This window comes from Prionailurus bengalensis, chromosome A1 (genome assembly GCF_016509475.1).
Source record: "Prionailurus bengalensis isolate Pbe53 chromosome A1, Fcat_Pben_1.1_paternal_pri, whole genome shotgun sequence".
Classification (NCBI taxonomy): Eukaryota; Metazoa; Chordata; class Mammalia; order Carnivora; family Felidae; genus Prionailurus; species Prionailurus bengalensis.
Genome location: NC_057343.1, coordinates 80,608,677 through 80,625,737, shown reverse-complemented (window position 1 = coordinate 80,625,737; position 17,061 = coordinate 80,608,677). Strand labels below are relative to the sequence as shown.

Here is a 17,061-nt window from a genome sequence, read left to right as displayed (position 1 = left end):
CTACAAGTGGAGACACATTGGGCCGGGCCAGCTCTGGAGTGAGGCACACCCAGTGCTCAGGGCTATCCTGAGAGGGGAGACGGCAACGACTCAGGTACCTGGTGTTCCAGCGACGCCTCGCTCCCCCTTCAGGCCTGGGCTTCCTGGCAGGTCTATGGTGTCTCCAATGTCACCTGATGTGCAGAAAGGATGGTTGACAACCATTCTTCTGAATGGCAGGGGGTTAGCTTTGCAACTTCTGTTGTGTTACTATTCATTCATTCATTCATTCATTCATTCATTCATTCAGCTTCATGCCCAGCATAGAGCTCAGTGTAGGGCCTGAACCCACGACCCTAAGGTCAAGACCTGAGTTGAGACCAAGAGTCGGATGCTCAACCGACTGAGCCACCCAGGTGCCCCTGTGTTACGTTCTTAAGATAAAGAATTTGCTTCAAAATTCCTGCCAGCATCTCCGGGGCTCGTCACCACACCCGCCCGGAATGCTCTGGATGGTGGACACCCTACGGTCATGATCCAGGCAACACTCACCGAAATCACCTGTGGGGCCAACCTCGCCGTAAAGACCCGCTCTCCCTGGAGCTCCCTTGTCGCCCTAGAGCAAAGTCAGACACGGAAACATCTCAGGAGGCTGTTCATGAAATAAGTCTATAATTTAGGAGGGTTAGGGCGTCCAGCTACTTGGTTTGCTAAAACCATATCTCCCTGTTTGTTACATCATCATTTTGTAGCACCCCCCTCACGTTTTTCTGCATGATAGCAGGTGGTTTCCTCCCTCGTTCTTACTGAGCGGTAAAGCTTTACTGAAACCAAGTATGTAGATGATGTGGGTCACTGTCATGACGGTGGTGGTGGCACTCGTGGCTGATCGCGTCCCACACTCTGCTCAGCTGTGCACGGGCACCCGTGTTGGGTCCTGTCTCAGAGGCAGGTATGATGAATTTGCATGTGACAGACGTTGAGGCACAGAGAGGCTAAGTAATTTCTCAAGGTCACTCAGCTAGTAAGCGGCAGAACTGGGATATGAACTTGGGCTGCTGGATTCCCAAGCTTGCTCTGGATGTTGCACGGCTGTGCACTCCATCTGCAGACGTGAGACTTCCCTCCAGCGATGCTGATTCCTGATAATGAACCTGGGGTGGTGTCTGGGTGGCTCTGTGACCATGCAAACCATTGGTTTCCTCTCTGAAGGGGCTTCTTCCTCAGATGGAGGGCGGCCCCCTGGTCCACCCTGATCCTCTGGTCTACACGGCAGCGTTAGTGGGGACTTGTGCACGGTTACCTCTCCCAGCATGGCTAACTTGAGTCTCTGGACCACGAGAGTAGCTCCCCTTTGGGTGGGGGGTGGGTACGCTGTGCCAGAGGCTGCATCATTGTCCACATGATGATCTCTTTTCCTTTTTTTTTTTTAAGTTTATTCACTCATTTTTGAGGGGGGGAATGGAGGGGCACAGAGAGAGGGAGATAATCCCAAGAAGGCTCCATGCTGTCTGCACAGAGCCCAACGTGGGGCTCGATCCCATAAGATCCGTCCCACAACCATAAGATTGTGACCTGAGCCAAAAACCAAGAGTCAGCTGCTGAACCGATGGAGGTTCCCAGGGCCCCCTCCCTCTTTTCCTTTCTTAAAGCTTCCTGTCCTGAGGAGTAACACACACCAGTGTGATGAACTCATCTCAACCGCTCCGTGACCTTGTATTCATGTCCCACCCAGATAGACACACAGAATATTTTCAGCATTCCAGAAGGTTCTCTTGCGCCATTTCCTAGTCCCTAATCCCTGACCGACCTCTGTCACATCGTCTGGTCGGTTCTGGACTTCTACACCCGTGGGATCGCATCCTTTGTACTCTGTTTCTGGCTTGCTCGGTTCAACGTGAAGACTGTGACAGTCACTTGGGTCGGTGCATTTATCAGCACTTCCCCGTTTACCACCGAGTGCTCGTCCACGGTCGGAACGCGCCGTGTCCGCTCACCTGTTGGCCGGCATTTGGGCTCTCCCAGTTTTTGGCTGTTAGGAAAGAAGCTGCTGGGAACACCGTCCTCTGGGCCCCTCGGTAGACACACGCATCCTTTCTAAGCGACCCGAGTAACGGCACACACTTGCTGCACAGGTCCCATCAGGTTCCGGGTGACGGAAGGAAGACACCCGAAGAACTCAGATGGCGTCGCGTACGTGAAGGTGGGCGAGACACAGGCCAAGCTGGGCTGTTACTAGAGGTTTACCACAGGGTGGCCAGGCCTTCCGATCTGCCCAAAATGGGCGAACCCCACTGTGATCGTCAGAAACGAGTGCATCACGTGCTGAGGACTGTGAGCGTAAAGTACCTTTAGCCGTAACAGGTTGAAGGGGTAATTTTGTGAAGTAGAACCGACCGAGGGCCCCTCTGTGCCACGTTACACGGACCACGCCCCACCTGGCCAGTGACATCGCAGGGTAGCTGTGTCGTGAGCCTCACAGACGAGGAGGCAGGTGTGGAGAGACGGGAGCCCCGCCCGGGGTCACCGTGCGTCTGTGTCACCCCGAATCGGCACCCGCACCCAGCAAGCACTCAGAGCATGTGCGTGGGGTGAAGGAGCCAGTGAACGGCAGGCCAGGGTGATGTCCACGCTGTGACCTAGTAACGGGTCCTCAGTCCGGATGTCACACACGATCACGTGTAGAGTTTGATGGCTGTACATTCACGTGTAGCTTTCCCAAGGCCGCCATGAGTGAGTGTGGAGGCCACGCCTCTGCCAACCAAGGCCACCAGCAGCGTGGGCGGCACTGAAACCACCACTGGGGCTGGTGTGAGCAGCGTCCCCTTACACCGAGCCGGGGACCCAACTCCGGAGCTGTCCCTCGACCACTCGCACCCCAGCAAATCTCTGGTTGGGAGCAGAGGTGGGGCTGGGAAGTAAGAGGTGCCACTCACCCGACTTCCTGTGAACCCGGGAAACCCGATGATTCCGGGGGGGCCGGGCACGCCGGGGAATCCTGGCAATCCGGGCACGCCCGGGACTCCGATGTCTCCTTTGACTCCTTTGATGTGGCCCGGCTTCCCTGGCAAGCCGGGGATTCCAGACAGCCCGGGGATCCCTGGCATCCCCGGGACACCTGTGGGGAGACCCGAGTGTGAGGAGGCAGCACCCGCCCCAATCTTTCCCATTGCTGCGGATCCTAAAGCGGGAGAGGGAGGCTACTCAGGTGGCAGGGAAGCTGCAGGCCCACCTGCTGAGGTGTCAGGGGCCGGGGGCTGGGACACGGCAAAGCCTGTGTTGGGCGGAGCAGCGTCTGGCGTAGACCCTGCTGCTCCTGAAGCGGAGAGGGGTGGGCGGGGAGGGGCGGCGATGCTCACCTTTTAGGCCCAGGTAGCCTTTCAATCCCATAGGCCCCTCGTCTCCTTTCTCCCCTTTGATGTCTTTCATTCCTGGCTGGATGATGGGAGGTGGTCCTGGGGGCCCCGGGTCCCCGCGGCTGCCTGTGAGGGAACAGGATGCGGTCTCGCTGTGGGCCTCTGGGCCACTCGCCCGCTGCGATCCCACCAAGCGCGTCCCGAGAGGCTCTGAGCCTCGGGGCGGCACGTTCCCTGGCAGCCCCCACTGGGCCTGAGCCGGGCAGGGGCCTCCAAGAGAGGCCGAGGCTGATGGAAAACGCCTGTCTTCTCCCACAGCCCCTTCTCCACGCGAGCCAAGTGTGGACCCACGCCCCCCACCGCTATCGTACTTTAGGACATTTTCATCACCCTGGAAAGAAACCCCGTGCCCATCAGCAGTCACCCCAAGTGCTCCCCACCCCCAGCCCTGGGGGACCACTAATCCACATCCCGTCTCTAGATTTGCCTGTTCTGGATGTTTCATGTAAAGGGAAGCAGACCACGTGCGGCAAAATGTCCTCAAGTTTTACGCACGTTGAGCGTGTAAGAGGCCCTTGTTCTTTACGGCTGGCTGGCATTCATGTGACACCACATTTACCCATGACGCATATCCAGGGTGTTTCTGCTTTTGATCGTCATAAACAAAGTTGCTCTGAACGTCCGTATACAAGGCATGTTTTCACTCCCTCGGGACAGAAGTGCTGGGTGCCTGTGTTGATCTTTCCACGACACCGTCAAGCTTCTGTCCACACTGGCCATGCATCTCACGTTCCCGCCAATAGCGTGTGATACCCACGTTCTCATCAGCACGTGGTGTTATAATTACAGGTTTAGAGGCCGTGATGACACTTTCAGAACAAGGGCGTTTGAGCAAAAGTCATGAAAATGTGGCTCATTGGAATACACTTCCTAAACAAGGAGCCTCACGCTTGGGGTCTTGAGATGCCCCCGCACTGGGGTTTGAACTGGCCTCACGTCTGTGGTCACAATTTCGTGGGCACAGTCCCACCACCAGGAACACCGGGTCCCCATTTGCCAAATGGTGCTCACCTCCTTCAGAATTTGTCTTCTGCTTTTCACCCGGCTTCCCCTGACCTCACGCTTACCGTGGGATAATCATGGTGGGACGTTTCTTATGACGCATTATGAGATCCTTGATGCGGCCGCCTGTTTTGTTCTTAACAGTTTCCTTTATGTAAAATATACAGGCCATGGGGATGTGATGTGCCATGTAGTGACCATGGCCAATAACACTGACCTGCGTATCTGAAAGTTGCTAAGATCGTAGATCTGGAAAGTTCTTACCGTAAGAAAAAAATTCTGTAACTATGTATGGTGACAGATGTTAACTAGACTTATGTGGTGACCGTTTCACAGTATATACAAATAATCGTTATGCCATGCACCTGAAACTAAAGTTGTATTCAATTATACCTCCATAAAAACTTTTGCTGAATACCAAACAAGCTAGTTTCCTTTGGTTGGGATTCTTCCTTTATTATACTGCTGGTGGGTTGAGGCAGAGATAAAGCCTTCTGATTTTTGTTAGTTTTCTTCTTTTCTTTTCTCTTTTTTTAAATGTTTATTTAGTTTTGAGAAAGAGAGAGACAGAGAGAGATGGTGTGAGCAGGGGAGGGGCAGAGAGAGAAGGATACACAGAATCGGAAGCAGGCTCCAGGCCCTGAGCTGTCAGGACAGAGCCTGACACGGGGCTCGAACTCACGGACAGCGAGATCATGACCTGAGCCGAAGTCAGATGCTCAACCGGCTGAGCCACCCAGGCACCCCAGTCTCCTTCTTTTCTAGTTGTGCCCAGCTTTGGGCTCCTGGAAGGTTCGGTCCAAGCAGCACTACGCCCCACAAAAGTGGGTCCCAACCTTGTCAGGACAATGTTAAGAGAGATGGACATACCTTTCACACCTGGCTCACCAGCCAGACCCTTCAGTCCTGGAATTCCAAAAAATCCGGCCTCTCCTTTGTTTCCCGGAAGCCCAGCTCTTCCCTTGAGCCCAACCATGCCTTGGAAACCGTCCATCCCGGGTGAACCTCTACTGCCTTCAGAGGAAACGAGAAAAGTGCTGGGTTAGGCCTGGAGAAACACACGGGGTGTTTCCATCTTGCTTGTCTGAGACATTCCTGAGGAGTGGCTCGGGTAGTAGGGTGCCTGACCTAAACTAGGGATTTCCGGGGCCCCATTCCTCAGGTCACCCGCCGGCTGACTGCCCCCAGGGACAAGGCATCAGGCAGATGTACATGGTCACAGGAAAGACACAAGGCAGCCGAGGTCCTTGGTGGGCCTCAGGTGGTAGCCGAGGTCCGTGGGCCTCAGGGAGAGGACGCTAACACTGCAGCCAGCACGGGAACCGCGAAGGACCGAAGGACCGCAGGACAAACATCTCTGTGTGGCCCCACAGTCAAGGGCCAGGGGCTCCCCTTCTAGGAAAACTGGTTTGTGTACAAATAAGCCCACCCTGGTGACCAAGCGTTTTCCTGGTTTTGGTTTTGTATTAGCCAACCGGCCTCGGGATATGCAACCAGCCTCCGGGGGCCTCCACACAAATCTCCCACGCAGACCCCAAGTCTGCTCCCTTGCTCTCAGGAAATTAGGACACGGCATTTGGGGGCATGTCCGTCACACCCAGCCTGGCAGCAGGGGCCGGATTTCCCAGGTATGACACCTCCTGGGGGCTGGTGAGGGGCTGGCCTCTCCTGCAGCCATCCTGAGTTCCGGTCACCCCGGTACCCACCTGGGGGAGCGCCCCGTCTGCCGATCCTCACCTTTGGGTCCGGGGACACCGGGAATGCCGCTCATTCCTTTAAATCCGGGGCCTCCTGGGGGACCCCTCTCACCCAACAAACCAGGGTCACCTCTGTCGCCGGAAAGACCCTTCATGCCCACAGGGCCGGGGATGCCTATGTCACCTGGGTCCCCTCTGTCCCCAGGCAGACCTGAAAGGCAGAGGAGGAAAGAAAGTAGAAAAACACAAATGAACTCGGAAGAGCTAAATGCCTCTCGGACCCCTCACCTGGGACAGCACCCCGCCCCCCGCCCCCAGGGCCATCTGGGCCCCAGCCTCCAGGGCTGTCTCTTGGTGGGGGGACCTGGGGGGGATGGCCTCTGGCCTCCACTTGCTTCCTGCCTCCCTTTCCCCCAAGGAAGCTCCTGTTCTTCCCCAGTTCTCTCACTTTCAGAAAACAAATAATTTCCCCCCTTCAGAGCACAGCGGTGATTCTGCAGTGGAAATTTCACGTTTTTCCTAAGTGACATCTTAGCCAGAACCCCAATATACACGAGGTACGGAGCACGGGCAGGTCTCTCAGCCTGTGTGAACTCTCGTTTGGCACAATGCGTGTCCTGTTTCTGGAACGTGTTATGGGCTGAACTGTGTCTCCCTCCCCTCCCCTCCCCCACCAGTTCCTATGTTGAAATTCTAACCCCCAGTTAGGGGAGTGTGCGTGTATCTGAAGGTAGCACCTTTAATTAAAGTGAAATGGGCCCTAATCACATGTGACTGGTGTCCTCATGAGAAGAGACCAGGACCTACACACAGGGGGGGACAAGCACGGGAAGGAGTGGCTAGCTGCTCAGTGTGGGTATTTTCCAGATCCTTCGCAGCTCTGGGGCGGGGGTGGGGGGAGGGTCCTTGGGGCCCAGTTTGAGAACTCCCCCAGGGAAGGGTGGGGCCAGTTCACTTGTGCAAGTGAGGCCAGACCCCTCCCCCTCCATGGGATAGGGGATCCTTACCTCCGCGGCCTGGGGCACCTGGCAGCCCCAAGGGCCCCTCCTGGCCAGGAGCTCCTGGGAAGCCATGCAGTCCTGGTGGCCCGGGCAGGCCTGGCTGGCCCAAGGGTCCTGGGAAGCCCGGCTGGCCCTTCAGGCCTGGCATTCCCGGCATGCCCTGGCTTCCTGTGGACACCAGATAAGCCCCGTGAGGCCGACCACACACCCTTCGCTGCACACAGGCCATACCTCTCAGGCTCGTTCTATACAAACAGGACGCAATTATTTTCTAGACTGTAAGAAGCCCGGAAAATACACAGAAGTATCAAGGGTATTACAGTAGCTCAGGCTGTCCCCCAGGGGCCACCACTGACAGCTCGGTGTATGTCCTTCCGGCCTCTGTTCACACACACACACCTGGGAACCGAGGCTCACAGACCTCATCCCTCGCTGGGAGTTCAATTTTTGGCTTTTTTCTCCCCAGCTGACATTACATTTTGAGCATTTTGCCACATTTGATCATGACCTGAGCTGAAACTAAGAATTGGACGCTCAACCAACGGAGCCACCCAGGCGCTGCCCACCCCCCCCCCCCCCAAAACATTCTTCATGTTTTAAACGGCTGCCTGAGTAATAGCATCACGTTGTGTGGACACACGCCATGCACGTCTTTCTTTGCTCTTACAAACGGTGCCGTGAGGAAGCTGATTTTGGAGCACAGAGCTGGGGATTTCTTCGGGAAAGTGCCCTAGAAACAGACTCCGTGGGTCAGAACTGCCTTCCACACACACTACTGCACGGCTTTCCGGCTTCTGCCCCCCGCCTGTCCTGGGGGGCTCACCCGGCGTGGGGCTGGTGCTGAAGGGGTCAGAAGCCTGGCAAGGAAGATGCCCATCTACCTGCACGTTGGTGTGAGTAACGTTTCCTTCTCCTGGTGTTCGCCTTCTAAGGCGATTTTTGTTCTGTGCTTCTACTTTCCTTTGGGGATTTTGATATTTTTATTATGGATTTTAGCATTCCTCATACACGTTGGCTACTCTTTCTTCGTAGCTATCGTAAAGTTTACTTTGCTGCCCAAATTCTTCTCATTGCTTTTGACATGAAGATTAGCATTCGCGTGAAAATTTAATGCGGTGTGCATGCATGTGTAGGTGCACGTGTGTGCACACACCCGGGCACGGTTTCTTCCCTTGCTTTTACGTTCAGAATATCCTGCCGTACCCAGTAGTCATGTGAGCATATATCTTCTAGTTTTTAGATCCTAAGTCCCCCAGCTTCCTTCCATTCAGGCATTTTCACCTTTCTTGGACTTTGAGGTTGGCCACATCCATCCAGTGAATAGGAGGAGGGGCCGTGCCCGCCATCTCACAGTGCTTGTCGGGTGACCTTTAAGTGCACCTGCCCACATATCCCATGACCACCCTCCCGAGTGTGTAGGCTGACCCGAGAGGAGGAGGGACCAGTCGGGGGACGGAGGGGAGGGGCATTGGCAAGAGGGGCCAAGCCGGTCTTGGGCCAACTCAGAATCCGACTTGCCAGCCTGAGTCCCAGTTTTATCTGCTATGTGGGCAGAACGGGGGAGGAAGGTCTGCAAACAGCAGGGCGGATTTGGGGCAGAAGGCCGCAGAAAGTAAGTCTCTGGGAAGGCACGGATGCATGTCCTCCCGTTTTCCAGCTTCACAACGGGATCCAAGGGCACTGTTCCCGCTCTGCTTCTGTCTCTGGAGGGAACAGCTCACGGCGCCGAGGGTGTCAGACGGCAGGCAGCGTTGCAGGCGCTCAAGTCTAACCGGGGAGTCAGGATCCTGCTGCGATGCCGTGCTCCATGAGGCGGGCAGGTACCTTCACCCGCAAGGACCCTCCAGGCTGGTGAACGGAGGCAGCCCAGCCAGGAAGGTCACGGGAGCCCAGGCTGCAGGGGAGAGGGCATCCGGGCACGGTTTCGGGAGCGCCTCCTTCACAGGAGTGGGGAGTGGGCAGGACACGATGCAGGGGAAGGAGGGAGAACCGGCCGCTGCTACTTCAGCGTCCGCCTTAAAACAATCCGGTGTGGTGGCCTATGCCTCTGGCTTTCTGTTGTGATCCTGGAACTCAAGATTTTAAGCCAACAGCCATTTCCAGAACACGGGCCAAACAAGGAACAACTACCAAGGATCCGCTTCCCTCAGCAAAATAGCATCTAACTCGTGGACCCGCACCCCTACTTCATGCAGGGGTTCCACTCTGCCAGGCTGCGTCCGGGCTCCACGGGGCCTCGTGCACCCCACCTGCCATGGCCCCACGGCCCGGGCAGGACGGATGACATGGAAACAGGTTCTCAAGCCTCTGATGCTTCTGAGGTCAGAGCTTGTACTGACAGTGTTTCTGCCTGGGCAAGCTGGACACTGAGGTGGCCTCGGCTGTGGGAAACCGTCACACGCTTGAAAGTAAACCTGCCGTCAGTTGCTGTCCTGTTGAGGTGCCTTGACGTCCGCAGGAAACAGTTACATTTAGAAAATCCATCACAAGTGCCCCCTGTCAAGAGCCTGTGGGCAGTTTCTGCAGTGGACAGCAGCCCTGACTCTTGGGGACACAGTGCCTGCCACGCCTTTAGACAGCCACCAGGGAGGCTGACGCACGTGGTTCCCGGTGTCCACACTCGCCGAGTTACGCCGTGTGTTCCATCCCTACCGGCAGGTGGCCAGGTTGGCAGGGACAGCCCTGGATGTCCTGGCATCGGGTCCCCACTGCTTGATGGTTCTACACAGGCCTGTGCAGCTGATTGGCTGTGCGTAAGAGGGTGATTGTGAGTGTGTGTGAGAGTGTGTGGGCACACATGTGTGGGTCTCTGTCATCATGTATGCACAAGCAGGTGTGTGTGCGTACAAATGTGTGGATACATGCACACGAGCACGTGTATATGAGTGTGTGGGTGCATGAGCATGTGTGTGCACACACATGGGTGTGTGTGTGAATTGTGTGAGTGTGAGCACGGGTGTGTGCACTCTAGCCCTCTTAGGCTCCTCCTTCCATTCTTTGGGCCTCCTCCCCGTGGGTCTCTACAGTAAGCCCGGCCCCCACACTGGGGGTTCTCCTGGCCAGCCGACAGGGCAGGCGTGATCAACATGGAAACCCACCTGCCCCGTCTCCCCTCCCCGCCCCAGCCCCAGGCCTCCTAGAGCCTGACGGGCTCCCCCAAACACCACTGCTCTCCTGAGCTTGCTGAATTCGCCTGCCTGTGGACAACCGGCTTCACCTGCCCGAGTGTTCGTGTAAAGGATGCGGGGTGAGGTCTGATGGCACTGGAGGATGCGACGCCCGCTCCCTGCCCCACAGGAAGCCCCTTCCACCCGGGTTTGGGAGCAGACATGTGGTGGATACGCAAAGGCACGTGCATCCGTGCCTTCCCGGAGACCCCACATCTGGGTATCTGAACAGGAGCACCACTGGCCTGGTGTCTCCTGTGCGCGGTGCACTGAACAGAAATGCTTGGTCTTTAGTGACGGTCGTTCATAGACGGAGGGCGTCTGCGGTTCTCAATGCCAGCTCTGCATAGATTGGGTACTTCACTCCTCAGCCAGCAGCCTTCCCACTTTGCTAAACGTGCACTGAGGATATTGGGAACACTAAAGTGTTTTACATGAGGGGTGCCTGGGTGGCTCCGTCGCTTAAGCGTCCAACTTCGGCTCAGGTCATGATCTCGTGGATTGTTGGTTCAAGCCCCACGTCGGGCTCCGTGCCGACAGCTCAGAGCCTGGAGCCTGCTTCGGATTCTGTGTCTCCCTCTGTCTCTGCCCCTCCCCCACTTGTGCTCTGTCTCTGTCTCTCAAAAATAAACATTAAAAAATTTAAAAAAATTAAAAAGCAATGTTTTACACCAGTCCGTTTTTACACCATCCAGTTAAAGCGTGTCCCAGCTCAGTTCTGTCTCCTGCCTCGCTCTCTTCCCAAGCTTGGCCCTCCTCTCTTCTCACCACCCAAACACATTCCCTGAAAGCACCAGAGAGCCCTCCCACCCCCCATTCATGCCCCACTGGAGAGCAGAGGGTGTGTCTCATTAATCCGCACCTTTGAGTCTCAAATGGCCATCTTTCTTGGCTGTGAAAAGGTAAGTCACAGGACGCTGATGACCATCCTAACTCGTTTCAAAGGAACACTGGTACTGAGCATGGGGCAGAAACCACGTGTGTTGTGGCTTCTCATCAAATCCTCAGGAGGGATTTCAGACCCACACTCGGAACCCACGGTGTGGTGGGATCGGGCCCCCCGCTCTCCTCCCACCGCCAGGACTTACCCCGGAATCCAGGTGGACCTCTCTCTCCCGGAGGGCCTTTCAGCCCAGGGTGTCCGGGGAGCCCAGCATCTCCCCTGGGCCCAGGCTGGGCTCCCAGAACTTCTCCGGGAAGGCCCCTGTCCCCTGGGGGCCCGACGGGTCCCGGCAGACCGGTGGGACCTGGGTGTCCATCTGGGCCACGGAGGCCCGCCACACCTTTGGATCCTCGGGGCCCCACGAACCCTGAAAGGAAACACAGGTTAGTACCATGATGGCCCAAGAGAGGCTGAGAGGAGAGGAGAGAGGCTGGACACAGCAAGATTTGCAGTCGGGGGGCCTCGGCTCAAGCCCCGGTCCCATCACTTACCTTGGGACCACAGCATTCTGCCCCCTCCGCCATCTGGCCCCCAGCCCTACCATTTGGCTAACGTGAAGGCCTTTAGAACCACCTGCTTCTTGGATACGAATCTTCCTATTTGATGGGCTCCCTTGTTGATCAAATAATCCCCAAAGAATAGCTTCTATGGACCTTCCAAGTTATGTGTGCAAGTGGGGACAGAGACCTGGGGTGAGAATGACATGACCAGGTCTCTCGAGCCCGAGCTCCACCTCCCTGGTCACAAGTCCCTGACCATCAGTCCGTTTGGAAATGCTCTGGAGGGGGCCAGTCGCCCTACTGTTTTCACGGTCAACTGTCCACGTCTGGATAGAAGCACGGTGGCTGTCACATGCCAGTGCCTGTCCCGGACGACTTCCCCTTCCCGTGTCCTCATCCCTGATGTGACCTGACACTGAACTCTCAGAGTGGACGGTCACGTGTCTGTTCAGGAGGAAAGCTTTCTGAGGTCATTACTGCCGTGGCCATGGAACGCTGGGAAGGAAGGGTCGACCTGACAAAAGAGACCCCACACGCGGGGTCCGGGGCCTTTCCCAGGACAAGGCTCGCCACGGCCCGCCTGCAAGATGGGCTGACCCCTACGGCCGTGTCTGAAACACGGAACAACAGATCCGGACTTTAGGGGAGTATTAATGAGCGGGACCCAATGCCAGAACTTCAGTGATGTGATTTCTTCACAGAAGGTAGAGACTCGGCTTTTACGGAGACATTCAAAGCCGTACGTGGGCACCGTGGGCTCAAATCGTGGGCACGTGTGTGTACGTGGATCTGACATCCGGAGTGGACTCTGTGTTCTGCAGCCTTCAAGGTTGGGCATTTGGTTTTCTTCTGCACGTGGCACATTCCGTGTCATGGAGAGTGACACGTGCGCAAAATCAGAGTATGCCAGTTCCTCACTTACTCCTTTCCTCCATTCTACCCCGACCTCCCCGTTCACTTACGGGCTCACGTTTCAGCACAGAACAGGCTTCCCACCAACACCGTCTGCCCCCCGTGTGTGCTGGTGACGGGCACATCCCGCTCAGTCTCTGCCGCCGGAGTGCGCTCTGGACAGCTCACGCCCGCCTGGCTGGCACCCAGCTGGTGACCGGGTCCCCTTCCCACGCAGGGCAAGCAGGTGTTAACAAACGACTGTCCTCTCAAGAAATTCACACTTTGCTTTGGTATGTGTGACAGGACCGAAGTGACCGTGCCCTAACTCCTCAATGTCTGGGTGCCCCCCAGAGCAGGGCAACAGGCTGGTCCTCTGGTGCTGGCATGAAAACTCTCCCGTGTTTGTCTCCAGTGCAGGTTTTCACCAGCCCCATGCTGCACAGGGAGCACCCCCCCTCTTGTCACAGGACACGGAGATACTTGTCGCGAAAGGTAACAGGGCGAACGTTCCCCGCGGTCCCGTGTCCCCAAGCACCCCCCGGCACAGTCCCATGTCCGGAGCAGTGAGTCTGGGGGGGAAGAGGTACCAGGACTGACCCAGACTGGTCCAATTAGGGTTAAACCAACTGCCAGAGTGTGACACAGGGAAGGGGCAAAATTCAGACAGTCTTTGCCGAACATATCTGCTGAGGGTCTAAACCTCAGGACACCACGGTGCCTGGCTCTGTGCGATCGTCCAGACGTCTGGACTGTTCTTTTTAGTTTCCCCGAGACTGGTTTGTAGGGAATGCAGACGAATCCGAATGCTGGAGGTCACGTTATAAAGAGACGGTCTGCACTCCTGGGGGCAGTTCTGCCCCGTTCGTGTGGTGTGTAAGGGGACGTGTGGCCTCTGTCTCCAGCTGTGTGGGGGATGAACTTGCTAGAGGCAGATTTCACTCCTCCCGATGAGTGATTCCAGCAGAGGCTGGAGGGGCTCCTGACCAGGACCCTGCAGGGGACATCTGGACTTGGGCCAAAGCGACTTCCACAGTCCCTGTTTCAATAACACGATTCTAGGGGTGCCTGGGTGGCTCAGTCGGTTGAGTGTCTGACTTTGGCTCAGGTTATGATCTTGTGGTCTGTGAGTTCGAGCCCTGCGTCGTGCTCTGTGCTGACAGCTCAGAGCCTGGAGCCTGCTTGGGATTCTGTTTTCCCTCTCTCTCTGCCCCTCCCCTGCTCATGCTCTGTTTCTCTCTGTCAAAAATAAATAAACATTAAAAAAAATGTTTTTGGGGTGCCTGGGTGGCTCAGTCAGTTAAGTGTCCGACTTCAACTCAGGTCACGATCTCGCGGTCCGTGAGTTCGAGCCCCGCGTCGGGCTCTGGGCTGATGGCTCAGAGCCTGGAGCCTGCTTCGAATTCTGTGTCTCCCTCTCTCTTTGCCCCTCCCCCGTTCATGCTCTGTCTCTGTCTCAAAAATAAATAAACGTTAAAAAAATTTTTAAAAAAAAATAACACGATTCTAAAACTGTGTGCCTCTGCACACCAAGTAACACAGCCATGTCCGCTCACACTGCTGGAGCCACAACTGCGCGGGGCACCTGTGCTTGGGCACACGGGACCGTGCCGGGGGGTGCTTGGGGACACGGGACTGTGGCGGGGGTGCTTGGTTGGGGACATGGGACTGTGCCAGGGGGTGCTTGGGGACATGGGACCGTGTCGGCGGGTGCTTGGGGACACGGGACCATGTCAGTGGGAGTGCCGACACGTCTCCCCACAATCAGTTACTGGCAACACGCTCACTCCCTGCCATCTTATGCTCTCTTAGCCACCCACAGTTTCTGTAATTCTTTGCCGTGTCAAATGTAGATGGAACCATTTGCTCAGACAAGCGCCCACTGAAGAGTGAGCAGGCAGTGCCGTGAAAAGTGGACACAGGTGTCCTTTGTGTGGTGTCTGGTGCGTGATCAGCAGATTGGAATCGACGACCGAGGGATCCATGCCTTTGACAGTCCCAGAAGAGGGGAGTGTTGTGTTGCCCTCAGAATGTTTCACACCAACCAGAGGACATCGCTCTGCACACCCACCTCTTTTCTCCTCCGGGAGCTGCAGGGGTCTCATGCAAACTCTAGCAGGACATTAGTGATGGGAACGTCAAGAATTTAATTTCCCAACCGCAAGAACAAAGTGGTCACTGAGCACACGTTGAAAGCTTCTAAGTGTCCAAAGACAATAGAGCTGGGGCACCCATGCCACACACAGTCATTTCCTGAACCTAAGGGTCGTGTGGGGGTCCACCCCTGCCTTACCTGGGGGTCCTGGGAATCCTTCACGACCTGGGTCTCCTGGGAGACCCTTGAGCCCTGGTACTCCGTCAGCTCCTGAGGGTCCTGGTATCCCTGGGAGGCCCTTGGCACCTAAGCAAACCGAAGAAAGCAGGACACAGGTCAGAGCCCCATGTGCAACCCTAGCCGGAAATGCGTGGAAGACGGTCAGGTCTAGCACCTGACTTAGCATGGTCTAGGAAATGATGAGGACGGGGAATGTGAATGTAAAATGCCACATACTTTTCTTAAGTTTATTTTGAAAGAGAGAGTGAGAGTGCAAGCGGAGGAGGGGCAGAGAGAGAGAGAGAGAGAGAGAGAGAGAGAGAGAGAATCCAAAGCAGGCTCCTTGCTGTTAGCACAGAGCCTGCCTCAGGGCTTGATCCCACGAAGTGTGAGAAAACGACCTGAGCTGAAATCGAGAGTCGGATGCTTAACCACCTGAGCCCCCCCAGGCGCCCCTCAACACTGGGCACTTCCGACCTCTGGCCACATCCCACTGCAAACCCCACAGACCACGGCAGCTGTATCGGTCAGTCGCTACCAGAATTCACTTGAAGTCTTCCCTCGAGTTTGCTGCATCCAGAGCCAATTTATCCAGATTTGAGAGATGTTGACTTATACTACTTGTAATGAATGTGTTAGACTCAAAACCAGACGAAACCTCACACCAAATAAATGAACTAATTCTTTACTACCGGACGTTGTTGACCTGAATCCTTTCCCATGGGAAGCAAACTTGAGGGATTTTTCCCCGGGCATCTCTGTGTCTGTCTGGTCCAAGCCTCAGAGATTCCCTTCCAGCAGAGGCTCTCGGAAACCACAGCCAGTACACCTGCCTACTGCAGGTGGCCGGGCACCGGGAATCACCGAGATTCCCTGCAAACACTAGTGAGAGCAGCAGCCTCCTCCCTGCCGGGTGCGAGGCAGCGTGCAGGGCAGGGGCCGGCGAGGGGATGGGCGGGGAGGTCTGTAGGCTCACTAGGGGTTCTAGCTTCTCCAGCTGCCGTCCCGTTAGAGGTGCCCTTGAAAGTATGAGGCTGGGCTGGAGCTTTGCCATCACGTAGACGGGGCCAAAGCCAGCCTCCTGGAATTCTCAATATTTTTCTATGTGGGGACAGAAAGATGTCATGAGAAGATTGTGGGCACCCTTCCCTTGGGGCAGGGGAGCAGGGGGCCACGTGTGGCACCCAGCAGGCCCCCTCTGGGGCCCCATTCCCTGACACTCCCATCGAGGCAAGGCTGGACTCGGGAGGTCACACGGGGTGAGGACACAAGCTCACCTCTACTCACTGCAAATAAATGCACAGATTCATTCCACTGATGAAACGTCTCCCTCAGATCACCAGCTGCTCAGCACAGTTAAATGACTTTAAACAGACCCCTACGCTGGGCCGTGGAGATGGGGAAGGCTCAGTTGGGACCAGAAGTCGCTGTCAAATGACGTCCTCGCTAACACATGACTCCACAGGTCTAATCCTGCCGCTCTATGACGAACGGGGTGGGCTCAGACCCAGAGACACAGCAACGTGCTCGTTCAGAACTCCGATATGCCTGGGAGTCTGTGACACGAGTGAGTGAGGAACAGGATGACAGGGCTGTGCACAGAGGACGTCCCATGGGAGCACCAAGTTCGACAGACAAGACAGGACAAAACAAAGCAAAAGACACACTTTCAGGTTGTCTGAAGTGAAGGTGCGTGAGGTGAGTCCGTTTCTGAAAGGAAACCACCATGGGGTCTGAGGGCGGGCGCAGCCGAGCCCCAACAGGACACACAACCCAGCACGTGGCCTCTGGGCTGTCCTGCTGCTATGGGGTCACGGGCACGTCCCTTCCACGAGTGGGAAGCACCACAGACCCTTTTGTGCGTCACCTTCCAGACCGAGGGTTAGTCTGCACCAGACATGTGGACTCTATGAGCTCCTTACAGCTTCATGTCCTTAAAATGCAATCAAAATCCTCCCCTCAGACTCAATTCCTGTGTATTTTGGGCCCTGCTTCCACCCAGTTTCTGCCGAAAACGGTCCCTCTGCAGGCTGCTGACCCCAGGGCCCCGGTGTTAGTGGCCGTGTGAAAGCCTGCGGACGGACAGACGTCCAGAGCTAGAGCAGGGAGGATAATGCAGATAACGGAGTGAGGAAGACACACGCTGGGCCC

The 17,061-nt window shown here is 56.1% G+C and overlaps 1 protein-coding gene across 1 annotated transcript in view; it reads right to left on the bottom strand.

Moving 5' to 3' along the window:
- The window catches only part of COL4A2 (collagen type IV alpha 2 chain), a 173,557-nt gene that overhangs the window by 15,686 nt on the left and 140,810 nt on the right, over positions 1-17,061 (bottom strand). Inside the window, exons 28-36 of the mRNA XM_043573741.1 lie at positions 14,890-14,997; positions 11,351-11,572; positions 7,102-7,263; positions 6,135-6,305; positions 5,268-5,411; positions 3,339-3,461; positions 2,916-3,097; positions 532-595; positions 99-173 (exon numbers count right to left, since the gene is read on the bottom strand). Coding sequence (XP_043429676.1) covers positions 99-173; positions 532-595; positions 2,916-3,097; positions 3,339-3,461; positions 5,268-5,411; positions 6,135-6,305; positions 7,102-7,263; positions 11,351-11,572; positions 14,890-14,997 — 1,251 coding nt within the window. The remainder of the gene's footprint in view (positions 1-98; positions 174-531; positions 596-2,915; positions 3,098-3,338; positions 3,462-5,267; positions 5,412-6,134; positions 6,306-7,101; positions 7,264-11,350; positions 11,573-14,889; positions 14,998-17,061) is intronic.